Below are 13,915 nucleotides of genomic sequence, written 5' to 3'. Positions count from 1 at the left end.
GCCAGCCCTGAGGAAGTGGGTAAGCCATGGAAATCCTACGACGGCAGATCAACTGGTGGATCTGGTTGAACGTTACTCTGTGGCGGAGGGACTCCGAGACGACGCTACCCCACCTCGTTCTTCATCATCTCCACGGGGAACCGGTAAGACTGTTCCAGGGAGATGGGGAGATGGAAAAATCCCTAAGACAGTGGGGGAGGAAAACGGGACTGCCCGCACTACGAGGCCGAGAGTAACAAACTAAGGTCTAAGCAAGGGGCCCGTTAGGTGTTTCCGCTGCCAAGAGATGGGACATATTGCTGCGAACTGTCCGGTCACTACTGAACCCATGCAGTGCGACGTCACAGACTCTAAAAACCGCATGTCTATGGTTGCACGGGTAGTGAGTGTGAATGCCGGTCAAAAAGATGTGGAAAAACATTTGTGTGATTTAACTGTTGATGGCAAAAATGTGGTGGCATTGTTAGACTCGGGAAGTGTGGTGACTCTGGTGAAGGCCAGTCTGGTGTCAGCCCCGACTGGACCATCAGACAAATTTTCTGTAACGTGTGTGCATGGAGACACCTGTTCGTACCTCACCGCGGTCATATGCATTACTACTTCCTATGGGTCTGTGCAACATAAAGTGGGACTCGTCCCGGCGTTATTGCATGATGTTATCCTGGGCCGGGATTTTCCCCACTTCTGGCAATTGTGGGAGAATCAGTTGATGCCCTCGGGTAATAGTGTACATGATTCTTCTCCCAGGGCACGTGTGGGTCCCGAACCCCTGGAAGAGGTCTCCCCGGAAGACTCTGGGGAAGAGTCTGCTGGAAATGACCTACAGTTCCCGTTTTCAGTCATGGCGGGTGATACGGAGGAGACCGGGGAAGAGGAGGAGGCCGACAGCCGTCCACCTCCCCGTTTGCCGGATTTAGAAGTTCAGAAAGATGACTTCCAAAGCGAGCAAATAAAGGATCCCACCCTTTCTCAGGCTAGGACAAATGTAAAAGTGATAAATGGGGTACCCGTAGAACCTGGCTCTAGGCTGGCATATCCTTACATGGTTCTGGAGAATGATTTACGCTATCAGATAGAGAAAAAGGGGGAAGATACGGTGCAACTATTAGTCGTGCCAAAACCCTACCGGCGGCAGGTGCTGGACCTGGCCCACGGACGTGATGGGAGGTCACCTGGGAGTCCAGAAAACCACCGAAAGGATATTACACTGTTTTGTTTGGCCAGGCATGCATCACGATATTCGTGTATATTGTGAGTCTTGTCCTGACTGCCAAGCCTCTGCACCTAAGCCCCGGTTCTGTAGCCCTTTGGTACCCCTACCTATTATTGAAGTCCCGTTTGAGAGGATTGGGATGGATTTAGTTGGGCCCCTTCCACGGTCTGCAGGTGGACACCAACATATCCTGGTCATCTTGGATTATGCCACTCGTTACCCAGAGGCCATCCCTTTGCATAACACGGCCACCAAGACGATTGCCAAGGAACTGGTGCATGTGTTTAGTCGGGTCGGTATACCGAAACAGATACTCACCGACCAGGGGACCCCCTTTATGTCCAGGGTAATGAAGGAGCTCTGCCGGTTGTTACAAATCGAACCGTTACGCACATCCGTGTATCACCCTCAGACGGGTTGGTCGAACGGTTCAATAAAACTCTGAAGCAGATGCTGAGAAAGGTGATAGACAAGGATGGGAAGAACTGGGACTATTTACTTCCGTATTTGCTTTTTGCCATCAGGGAAGTACCCCAGTCTTCCACGGAATTCTCGCCTTTCGAGTTATTGTACGCCCAACGTCCTCGCGGACTATTAGACGTGGCAAAAGAAACCTGGGAGGGTCAGGTCACTCCGTTTAAAACAGTGATAGATCACGTCACACAAATGCAGGATCGTATTGCGGCTGTTAAGCCTGTCGTCAAAGAACACATGATACAGGCTCAAGGAGCCCAAAAAAGAATCTATGATAGGGGCGCCAAGATCCGTACGTTTGCACCCGGAGATAGGGTGTTGATCCTGGTCCCCACGGTGGACAGTAAGTTCCTGGCAAAGTGGCAGGGCCCCTTTGAGATCAAGGAAAGAGTTGGTGAAGTAAACTACAAAGTATACCAGGCAGGTAAACGGAAACCTGAACAGATTTATCATGTAAATCTGATAAAGCCCTGGAAGGATCGGTCTGCCTTGTCAGCGGAGCTGGCCCGTCCTGTCTGCTCGCATACCATACCGGAGGTACGGGTTGCAGAGACTCTCTCGGAGCGGCAAAAGATTGAGGTCAGGCAGTTTCTACTTCACAACCAAAAGTTTTTCTCAGAAAAACCCGGGCAGACTATGCTAATGAAACATGACATCGTAACGGAACCTGGTGTCACAGTTCACGTAAAGCCCTACCGAATCCCGGAAGCGCGCCGTGAAGCCGTTTCCCGAGAAGTGAAGGCAATGTTAGAGTTAGGAGTCATTGAGGAATCGCACAGTGCGTGGTCCAGCCCGATTGTGCTAATTCCTAAACCGGACGGCACCATCCGGTTCTGCAATGACTTCAGGAAACTGAATGCGGTCTCAAAATTTGATGCCTATCCTATGCCCCGGGTCGACGAGTTAATAGATCGGTTAGGAAAAGCCCGGTATATTACGACCCTAGATCTAACAAAGGGGTATTGGCAGATCCCTCTGGCTGAGGCTGCCAGAGAAAAGACGGCATTTGCTACGCCGGAAGGTTTATTTCAGTATGTGTATATGCCGTTTGGACTGCACGGGGCACCGGCCACCTTCCAGAGACTGATGGATCGAGTCCTGAGGCCACATAGGCGGTACGCTTCGGCCTATTTGGATGACAATGTCATTTACAGCTTGGACTGGGAGACTCATCTCCAGAAAGTACAAGCTGTGATTGACGACCTGTGGGAGGCAGGTCTAACCGCGAACCCCAAGAAATGTCACATCGGGCTAGAAGAAGCCTGGTATTTGGGGTATGTAATTGGGAGGGGTGTTGTTAAACCCCAGGTTGATAAGATTCAGGCGGTTCAGGACTGGCCACAACCTGTCAACAAGAAGCAGGTGCAAGCCTTCCTGGGGATCGCCGGCTATTATCGCCGGTTCATACCCAATTTTGCAGCCATCGCTACCCCCCTGACGGATCTTACAAAAGGGAAAGACTCCGTCATGATTAAATGGAGTTTAGCGGCTGAAGAAGCCTTCCATGGCCTAAAACGGGCACTTTGCTCTCAGCCCGTACTGGTGACTCCGGACTTCCGCAGCGAGTTTGTGGTACAAACGGATGCCTCTGATACCGGTATCGGGGCCGTACTCTCACAAGTGAGGGACGGAGTGGAACACCCAGTCCTCTATCTCAGCAGGAAGCTGAATAAACACGAGCAAAGGTATGCAGTTGTGGAAAAAGAGTGCCTCGCCATTAAGTGGGCTCTAGAGGCCCTCAAATATTACCTGGTGGGCCGAAAGTTCAGGCTGATCACTGACCATGCCCCTCTCAAGTGGATGCACTTGAACAAGGAACGGAATAGCCAGGTGACCCGGTGGTTCCTTGCCCTGCAGGCCTACACTTTTACGGTGGAGCACCGCCCAGGGGTACAGATGGGAAATGCAGATGCCCTGTCCCGAGTGCACTGTTTGGCGGGTGTCATTGCTCGACCGGAGTGGTCTGAGCAGAGGGGGGGGATATGTGAGAATCATGTGGGAATAGTGGATGAGGGCAGGTATATCTCGCCCAGATTCCTTTCCTATGTGGCCTAGTCTGGTCAGTATCGCACCTGCTTACTAATGGATAATGGGAGGTGGATATAAAAGGATGCCAGGTGGTTGTGTGAGTGTCTCAGCCTGGGAACACAGAGCCTGTCTGTGTGAGAGACACACGTGAGTGAAAGCAGTGCCCACTGCAACTGTGGTTTGGCTGGACGGGAGAAGCCCGCCAGTTGGTAGTTAGGTTGTCCATTGTTTAGTTAGTGCCGGACAGGCAAGGATTTGTTTTATGTTTTATTTCTTTATGCATTGCTTTCACCATTAATAAACCTGACCCAGTGTCAGTTATACCCGAATCCCAGCTCTGCGCCTGAGTTTCATGCTGAACGCACGTGACCTTTGACCCCAGCAAAGGCGATCCCGGAGTGTTTTATCACAAAGGGGACATTATTAGTTTTGATAGTGGCACTCAGGTCCCATTATTTATTTTTGTTTGGGGGCATTATTAACTTTAAGTGGACACTCAAGGGTATTTGTTGCTGGAAGGGGGCACTTGGGATATTATATAGAATACAGGCCTTTGCACAGTAGGGGCATTAATACTTTCTATGGGACACTTTAATTTTTTGGGGAGGGAGTAATCCTAATAATGGCACAATTTTTTAAATATTGGTGTCAGTGCTCCACACCGCAAGTGCACGCAGAGTGGGGAGTTTTTGTAGGTTGGAAATAGATGGCGACGTCGCTTTCAATGTGTTTTTGTTGTAATCTGTGCAGACAAGCTGTGGCTGGAGAAGTGGTAATGGAGGTCTGGGCCAGATGGAAAAAACTGGAAAAGTGAACAACCCGAATCAGAAAGAACGTCATCTGTAAGTTAAACTGTACTATAATCACGTGTATGTTCTGTGGGACTTTTATCTACCAATGTATGGTTACTGTAAGGTGGAAATATTGCTCTTTCTAGTAGTGTTTTTATTTTTTTTATTTAGTAACAGGTTAATGTGTCTCAGTCATTATGTAGTAGAAGGTGTGTGGTGGTGTCATTGGTCTTTGTATAGAGTGTTTTGTTATGTAGAGATAATGGTCATATTATTATGTATTCTCTGTGTATTGGTGATGGTAGTGGACATTGTGTAGCCGTATTGTTTGGTCTTTTGTAGTAGTCATTTTGATAATATTGGTCTTTGCATTGTGTGTTGTTGGCTAGCAACAGTGATAGACTGTAATTACATATGTACAGATGCTATTTTATATGGATATAGGGGGGGTCATATGGGGAAACATGCACTTTGGGGCTTGGACCCCTGGTCTTTTAGGACCCTAGCAACGCTCCTGCATACTGTGTGTTTACATGTCTGTGTTTCTGGAGTTGTATGTTTGAAGGTAAGCTCAGTTATGGTACCATATCTAAGCAGTAAGCTTGGTTCTGGTACTGTATCGATGTAGTAATCTAGATTCTGGTACCATATGTATGCAGTAAGCTTGGTATTGTTCCCGTATTTATGTAGCAGACTTAGTAATCTCGGTTCAGCTCCCATATCTCTGGAGTAAGCTCGTTTCAGTTCCCTTATCTACGTAGTAATCTTGGCTCCGTTCTTGTGTCTATGTAGTTAGCTTGCTTCTGTTACTGTATCTATGTAGGCAGTAAGCTTGGTTCTACTCCCATATCTATGCAGCAAGCTTTGTTCTGTTCCCATGTCTGTGTACCAGCCTGTCTTTAAAGCTTGTCATCGCTGCTGCTTTATTGCAGCGGCCAGAGATAAGCAGGGCAGAGGTGGGCCACCACAATTCGAGGGCCGCTGCCTTGTGATTGCCCCCCAGGCTGAAAAGTGCCAGCCAGCCCCTGCTCCTCAGTGTTGAGTTCTCTCTTCAGTGTTGGATTCCCTCTCTACTTAGGGTTGGGGTAATTTCTCACAATGCTTAAATTGGCTTCTTATTCGTCAATTTCTTTTTTTTCTGTTTTTTTTTACAGGCTTAACTACAAAAATAAATACCGTAAGCACAATGATAAAATACAATGTAGTGAGGTGCCCTGATGTGAATACTCTTAAAAGTGGCTACAAAAGTTATAAAACTGGCACAGACATGGGCATCAAAGTGGGCACTGAAGGGTGTTATTGAAAGGGTTAAATGACTTTGGTCCACTGATCTCACACTGCAGACACATAGATCAGTGTGCCCCACATCAAATTCAGGTCACTCCAGCCTGGCTCAAATTTTTTCTAGGCATCAAAGTGGGTAATTAGACCTTTTGACAAATTTGAATAATTAACTGGTGTTTTCAAGGGGTTAAATGACTTTGGGTTACTGATCTCACACCACCATTACATACATAGTGATGGTCCACAATAAATTCACGTCACTCTAGCCTGGCTAAAATGTTATGGGCATGAGAACTGGCATCAGGGTGGGCAAATAACCAATTTTCACAGATTTGAATAAGTAACTGGTGTTTTTCAGGGGTTAAATGACTTTTGGCCACTGATCTTATACTACCATTATGTACATAGTGATAGCCCACATCAAATTCAGGTCACTCATTGAACCCCTGAAAACACCAGTTACTTATTCAAATCTGTGAAAAGTGACTATTTGCCCACTTTGCTGCCCATTGATTCCCAGAACCCATTTGGGCCAGGCTGGAATTACCTGAATTTGACGCTGGCCGTTAAGGCTGTGTTCACACACAGCGTCTTTTTTCATGGATTTAACAAAAAATCAGCTTAAAAAAATGCTTAAAAGAAGCTTCCCATTCGTTTTAATGCATTTTGCACTTTTTGTGCATATTGATGCGTTTTTCTCCGCGAAAAAAACGTTTAGTGGTAAAAAAAAACGCAGCATGCTCATTAATTTCGTGGAAAATTCTGCATTTCTGGCTATTTTCTATGTGTCTGGGGACGCGCGGTAAAAATCGCGGCAAAAACGCGCAATAAGGCCGGTTTCACATTAGCGCATTTTCAGCGCGCGCACGGCCGGGGGTAGCTCCGCCCCCGATCCGGCTCTCTGCCCGGCGTGCCCGCCCCTTCCTTGTAGCGCCGCCTCCTAGCGGACAGCGGCGCCTGCGATCGGCGCACCCTATCTTTAGCATAGGGTGCGCCGATCGTGCGCAGGCCGTGCGCTAGTTGCGCTTTGACCTGCGCTGCGCACTTTTGACGGTGCGCCGTGCGCGCCAAAATCCGAAAAGTTTGATTTTGGCGCGCACGGCGCACCGTCAAAAGTGCGCAGCGCAGGTCAAAGCGCAACTAGCGCACGGCCTGCGCACGATCGGCGCACCCTATGCTAAAGATAGGGTGCGCCGATCGCAGGCGCCGCTGTCCGCTAGGAGGCGGCGCTACAAGGAAGGGGCGGGCACGCCGGGCAGAGAGCCGGATCGGGGGCGGAGCTACCCCCGGCCGTGCGCGCGCTGAAAATGCGCTAATGTGAAACCGGCCTAATCGCGACATAAACGCGCGTTTTCTGGGAAGTAGTCCTGTTTTTATGCAGAAATTTTCTGCATACGTGTGCACATAGCCTAACAGTAGTTTAGGAACAATTCCAAAAAGTTATTTGACTCCTGTAAAACACCAGTTCCTTATTCAAATCATGAAAATCGACTGTCTGCCCACTTATATGCCAGTTCGGATACCCAGATCATACTTAGGCCAGGCTGAAGTGACCTGAATTTGATGTGTGGCTTCTTATCTGTGTCTGCAGTGTGAGATCAGTGGCCCCAAAGTAATTTAACTCTTTCAATGACACCCTTCGGTGCCCACTTTTGTGCCAGTTTTATAACTTATGTAGCTGCGTTTGCGTGTATTCACATCACCTCGCTGTATTGTATTTTATTACTGTAATTTTTATTTTTTGTCATTAAACTTGTAAAAAACAGAAAAAATACTGCTGAATAAGACACCAAGTTATTACCAAAGCATTGTCCTTTTCTCAGTGTTGGAACCCTGCCTCCCTCTAGTGTTGGTGCACCCTCTTGCCTCAGTGTAGGAGTCCTCCCCTCCATGTTGCGGTCCTCTCTCCTTAGTGTTGGGGTCTTCACTATTTCCCAAGTGTTGGGGTCCTGTCTCAATTTAATGTTGGGGTCCTGTCTCTCCTCAGTGTTGGGGTCCTGTCTCTCCTCAGTGTTGGGGTCCGGTCTCTCCTCAGTGTTGGGGTCCTGTCTCTCCTCAGTGTTGGGGTCTTGTCTCTCCTCAGTGTTGGGGTCCTGTCTCTCTTCAGTGTGGGGTCCTGTCTCTCCTCAGTGTTGGGGTCTTGTCTCTCCTCAGTGTTGGGGTCTTGTCTCTCCTCAGTGTTGGGGTCTTGTCTCTCCTCAGTGTTGGGGTCCTGTCTCTCCTCAGTGTTGGGGTCCTGTCTCTCTCCCCAGTGTTTGGGTCCTGTCTCTCCTCAGTGTTGGGGTCCTGTCTCTCCTCAGTGTTGGGGTCCTGTCTCTCTCCCCAGTGTTTGGGTCCTGTCTCTCCTCAGTGTTGGGGTCCTGTCTCTCCTCAGGGTTGGGGTCCTGTCTCTCTCCCCAGTGTTTGGGTCCTGTCTCTCCTCAGTGTTGGGGTCTTGTCTCTCCTCAGTGTTGGGGTCCTGGCTCTCTTCAGTGTGGGGTCCTGTCTCTCCTCAGTGTTGGGGTCATGTCTCTCTCCCCAGTGTTTGGGTCCTGTCTCTCCTCAGTGTTGGATCTCCTCTCTTCCCAGTGTTGGGATCCTTTCACTCCTCGGTGTTTGGGTCCTTTCTCTCCTCAGTGTTGGGGTCCTCTGTTCTCAGTGTTGGGATCCTTTCTCCCCTCACTGTTGAGGTTCTCTTCTCGGATTTGGGTCACTCTCCTCAGTGTTGGGATCCTATCTCTCTTCAGTGCTGGGGTGCTGTCTCTCCTCAGTGCTGTAGTCTTCTCTCTTTTCAGAATTGGGTCCTCCCCTTAGTGTTGGGTCCGTTTCTCAGTGTCGGGGTCCTTTATCTAGCAAATGTTGCGCCCTCTCCTCAGTGTAAGGATCCTTTCTCTCATCAGTGTATGGTTCCTTTTCTTAGAGTTGGATCTCCTCTCTTCTCAGTGTTGGGATCCATTCACTTCTCAGTGTTGGGGGTCTTCTCAGTGTTGGGATCCTTTCTCTCCTCATTGTTGGGGTTCTCTTCTCAGATTTGGGTCACTCTCCTCAGTGTTGGGGGTCCTATCTCTCCTCAGTGTTGGGGTCCTGTCTCTCTCCCCAGTGTTTGGGTCCTGTCTCTCCTCAGGGTTGGGGTCCTGTCTCTCTCCCCAGTGTTTGGGTCCTGTCTCTCCTCAGTGTTGGGGTCTTGTCTCTCCTCAGTGTTGGGGTCCTGGCTCTCTTCAGTGTGGGGTCCTGTCTCTCCTCAGTGTTGGGGGTCATGTCTCTCTCCCCAGTGTTTGGGTCCTGTCTCTCCTCAGTGTTGGATCTCCTCTCTTCCCAGTGTTGGGATCCTTTCACTCCTCGGTGTTTATTAATAATAATAATAAATTTTATTTTTATAGCGCCGACATATTCCGCAGCACTTTACATTTCAGAGGGGATTTGTACAGACAATAGACATTACAGCATAACAATAATCACATACAGTAGATTATAACAAATACCAAGAGGAAAGAGGGCGCAAGCTTACAGTCTATGAGGAAAGAGGTAGACACGAAAGGTGGGTGGTAACAGTTGCCCTGATTGTATGGACCAGCCATAATGTTAAGTGTGTAACAGTACAGACACAGAGGGCTAATGGATGCATAAAGCATGTGGGAACATGATGCGGGAAATCTGGTTATGGTAAAACTTTTGGCTGTGCCACACAGGGATAGATTAGGTTAATGTGTTGAGGCGATAGGCCAGTCTGAATAAATGCGTTTTCAGGGCATGCTTAAAATAGTGGGGATTGGGGACTAATCGTATTGACCTGGGAAGTGCATTCCAAAGAATTGGCGCAGCACGTGTAAAGTCTTGGAAACAGGAGTGGGAGGTTCTGACTATTGAGGATGCTAACCTCAGGTCATCAGCAGAACGGAGCGTGCAGGTAGGGTGATATACTGAAACAAGGGAGGAGATGTAGGGTGGTGCTGAGCCATGGAGGGCTTTGTGGGTGAGGGTAATAAGTTTATACTGAATTCTGGAGTGGATGGGTAGCCAGTGTAATGACTGGCACAAGGTAGAGGCATCGGTGTAACGATTGGTGAGGAATATGATCCTGGCTGCAGCATTCAAGACAGACTGGAGAGGGGAGAGTTTGGTAAGAGGGAGACCGATTAGAAGAGAGTTACAATAGTCGAGACGAGAATGAAGAGAAACAGTAAGAGTTTTTGCAGAGTCAAAAGTAAGAAAAGGTCGAATTCTAGAAATGTTTTTGAGGTGCAGATGACAAGAGCGAGCCAGTGATCGAATGTGGGGGGCAAAGGAAAGCTCGGAATCAAGTATGACCCCAAGACAGCGGGCCTGTTGCTGGGGAGTAATAGTGGAACCACCCACAGAAATAGCAATGTCGGGTATAGGTGTTTGGGTCCTTTCTCTCCTCAGTGTTGGGGTCCTCTGTTCTCAGTGTTGGGATCCTTTCTCCCCTCATTGTTGAGGTTCTCTTCTCGGATTTGGGTCACTCTCCTCAGTGTTGGGATCCTATCTCTCTTCAGTGCTGGGGTGCTGTCTCTCCTCAGTGCTGTAGTCCTCTCTCTTTTCAGAATTGGGTCCTCTCCTTAGTGTTGGGTCCGTTTCTCAGTGTCGGGGTCCTTTATCTAGCAAATGTTGCGCCCTCTCCTCAGTGTAAGGATCCTTTCTCTCATCAGTGTATGGTTCCTTTTCTTAGAGTTGGATCTCCTCTCTTCTCAGTGTTGGGATCCATTCACTCCTCAGTGTTGGGGTCTTCTCTTCTCAGTGTTGGGATCTTTTCTCTCCTCATTGTTGGGGTTCTCTTCTCAGATATGGGTCACTCTCCTCAGTGTTGGGGGTCCTATCTCTCCTCAGTGTTGGGGTCCTGTCTCTCTCCTCAGTGTTGGGGTCCTGTTTCTCTCCTCAGTGTTGGGGTCCTGTCTCTTCTCAGTGTTGGGGTCCTCTCTCCTCATCGTGGGGTCCTCTCTCTCCTCAGTGTTGGGGTCCTATCTCTCCTCAGTGTTGGGGTCCTGTCTCTCTCCTCAGTGTTGGGGTCCTGTTTCTCTCCTCAGTGTTGGGGTCCTGTCTCTTCTCAGTGTTGGGGTCCTCTCTCTGTCCTCAGTGTTGGGATCCTCTCTCCTCAGTGTTGGGATCCTCTCTCCTCAGTGTTGGGGTCCTCTCTCCTCAGTGTTGGGGTCCTGCCTCTCTCCTCAGTGTTGGGGTCCTGTTTCTCTCCTCAGTGTTGGGGTCCTGTCTCTTCTCGGTGTTGGGGTTCTCTCTCCTCATCGTGGGGTCCTCTCTCTCCTCAGTGTTGGGGTCCTATCTCTCCTCAGTGTTGGGGTCCTGTCTCTCTCCTCAGTGTTGGGGTCCTGTTTCTCTCCTCTGTGTCGGGGTCCTGTCTCTTCTCAGTGTTGGGGTCCTCTCTCTCCTCAGTGTTGGGGTCCTCTCTCTCCTCAGTGTTGGGGTCCTGTCTCTTCTCAGTGTTGGGGTCCTCTCTCTGTCCTCAGTGTTGGGATCCTCTCTCCTCATAGTGGGGTCCTCTCTCTCCTCAGTGTTGGGGTCCTCTCTCTCCTCAGTGTTGGGGTCCTGTCTCTTCTCAGTGTTGGGGTCCTCTCTCTGTCCTCAATGTTGGGATCCTCTCTCCTCATCGTGGGGTCCTCTCTCTCCTCAGTGTTGGGGTCCTATCTCTCCTCAGTGTTGGGGTCCTATCTCTCCTCAGTGTTGGGGTCCTGTCTCTCTCCTCAGTGTTGGGGTCCTGTCTCTCTCCTCAGTGTTGGGGTCCTGTTTCTCTCCCCAGTGTTGGGGTCCTGTCTCTTCTCAGTGTTGGGGTCCTGTCTCTGTCCTCAGTGTTGGGATCCTCTCTCCTCAGTGTTGGGGTCCTCTCTCTCCTCAGTGTTGGCGTACTGTGTTGGGGCCCTCTCTTCAGTGTTGGATCCTCTCCTCAGTGTTGCGGTAGACTCCCAGTGTTTTGTCATTTCTTGCCTTAGTGTTGGGGTCCTCTCCCCATTGTTGGATCGTTTCTCTCCTTTGTTGTGTTGTGCCTTGTGGTCCTTGCTTCAGTTTTCGTTCCCGTCCTCAGTGACTGCAGTTCCACCTCCCTCCAGGTGGTGGCAGCAGAGCCGGGATGAATCACAGGGTGGTGGCCGCTGAGGTTTTATCTTCCGCACTTTTTTTGCTCGCAGTCAGTTCGGGTGTCGGTGCTGAGGTTTCTTGTCCTGTTAACGCTTCCCGCTGTACGGTGAGTACCCCCTTGAGGGAGATAACAGCCGGGGTCGGGTGCAGCTTGGGGTAGTCTGTGCAGACTTTTTTTTTCTTATTGTTCTATGTGCGCACAATCTCCATATATAGTCAGTCACACACTGCTGATAATGAGGGCAGTCCGGGAGCACAGAGATATGTGTGTGACGGGGCCACAGTACTGTGCAAGTTGATGAGGTGATGGCAGTCCTTTGCAAGAGATGAAAGGATGAGGTGGCAGTCCTGTGCAAGAGATGAGGGCAGGAGGTGGCAGCCCTGTGCAAGAGATAAGCGGAAGATGAGGTGGCAGTCCTATGCAAGAGATGAGGGGAGAGGGCAGCAGTCCTGTGCAAGAGATGAGGGCAGGAGGTGGCAGTCCTGTGCAAGAGATGGGGAGATGGCAGGACTATGCAAGAGATGAGGTGGCAGTCCTGTGCAAGAGATGAGAGGATGAGGTGGCAGTCCTGTGCAAGAGATGAGAGGATGAGGTGGCAGTCCTGTGCAAGAGATGAGAGGATGAGGTGGCAGTCCTGTGCAAGAGATGAGGGCAGGAGGTGGCAGTCCTGTGCAAGAGATGAGGGCAGGAGGTGGCAGTCCTGTGCAAGAGATGAGGGCAGGAGGTGGCAGTCCTGTGCAAGAGATGAGAGGATGAGGTGGCAGTCCTGTGCAAGAGAGGATGAGGTGGCAGTCCTGTGCAAGAGAGGATGAGGGCAGGAGGTGGCAGTCCTGGGCAAGAGATGAGGGCAGGAGGTGGCAGTCCTGGGCAAGAGATGAGGGCTGGAGGCGGCAGTCCTGGGCAAGAGATGAGGGCTGGAGGCGGCAGTCCTGGGCAAGAGATGAGGGCTGGAGGTGGCAGTCCTGGGCAAGAATGAGGGCTGGAGGTGGCAGTCCTGGGCAAGAGATGAGGGCAGGAGGCGGCAGTCCTGGGCAAGAGATGAGGGCAGGAGGCGGCAGTCCTGGGCAAGAGATGAGGGCAGGAGGCGGCAGTCCTGGGCAAGAGATGAGGGCAGGAGGCGGCAGTCCTGGGCAAGAGATGAGGGCAGGAGGCGGCAGTCCTGGGCAAGAGATGAGGGCAGGAGGCGGCAGTCCTGGGCAAGAGATGAGGGCAGGAGGCGGCAGTCCTGGGCAAGAGATGAGGGCAGGAGGCGGCAGTCCTGGGCAAGAGATGAGGGCAGGAGGCGGCAGTCCTGGGCAAGAGATGAGGGCAGGAGGCGGCAGTCCTGGGCAAGAGATGAGGGCAGGAGGCGGCAGTCCTAGGCAAGAGATGGGGGGGGAAGAAAGTGGCATGCATGGGCAAAAATGAGAGGAGAATGCGACAGTCCTGGGCAAGAGATGGGGGGAGAAGGCGGCAGTCCTGTGCAAGAGATGGGGGGAGGAGGCGGCAGTCCTGTGCAAGAGATGGGGGAGAAGGCGGCAGTCCTGGGCAAGAGATGGGGGGAGAAGACGGCAGTCCTGGGCAAGAGATGGGGGGAGAAGACGGCAGTCCTGGGCAAGAGATGGGGGGAGAAGACGGCAGTCCTGGGCAAGAGATGGGGGGAGAAGACTGCAGTCCTGGGCAAGAGATGGGGGGAGAAGACGGCAGTCCTGGGCAAGAGATGGGGGGAGAAGACGGCAGTCCTGGGCAAGAGATGGGGGGAGAAGGCGGCAGTCCTGGGCAAGAGATGGGGGGAGAAGGCGGCAGTCCTGGGCAAGAGATGGGGGGAGAAGGCGGCAGTCCTGGGCAAGAGATGGGGGGAGAAGGCGGCAGTCCTGGGCAAGAGATGGGGGGAGAAGGCGGCAGTCCTGGGCAAGAGATGGGGGGAGAAGGCGGCAGTCCTGGGCAAGAGATGGGGGGAGAAGGCGGCAGTCCTGGGCAAGAGATGGGGGGGAAGAAGCGGCAGTCCTGTGCAAGAGATGAGGGGAGGAGCAGTTCTATAGGAGCGATGAGAGGAGGAGGAGG

General features: G+C 51.1%; 1 protein-coding gene across 2 annotated transcripts in view; it reads left to right on the top strand.

Moving 5' to 3' along the window:
* Positions 1-11,829: 11,829 nt before the first annotated feature.
* Positions 11,830-13,915, top strand: part of GSN (gelsolin) — a 60,788-nt gene continuing 58,702 nt past the window's right edge. Inside the window, exon 1 of one of the 2 annotated variants that reach the window (XM_073558823.1) lies at positions 11,830-11,977. In XM_073558823.1, the coding sequence (XP_073414924.1) occupies positions 11,864-11,977 (114 nt within the window). In that variant the 5' untranslated portion in view covers positions 11,830-11,863. The remainder of the gene's footprint in view (positions 11,978-13,915) is intronic. The other variant, XM_073558828.1, reaches the window with a different exon arrangement.

Source organism: Dendrobates tinctorius, unplaced genomic scaffold (assembly GCF_039654945.1).
Source record: "Dendrobates tinctorius isolate UK_male_01 unplaced genomic scaffold, ASM3965494v1 ptg000013l, whole genome shotgun sequence".
Classification (NCBI taxonomy): Eukaryota; Metazoa; Chordata; class Amphibia; order Anura; family Dendrobatidae; genus Dendrobates; species Dendrobates tinctorius.
The sequence above is the reverse complement of the archived record's forward strand: the minus strand, read 5'-3'. Positions and strand labels throughout refer to the sequence as shown.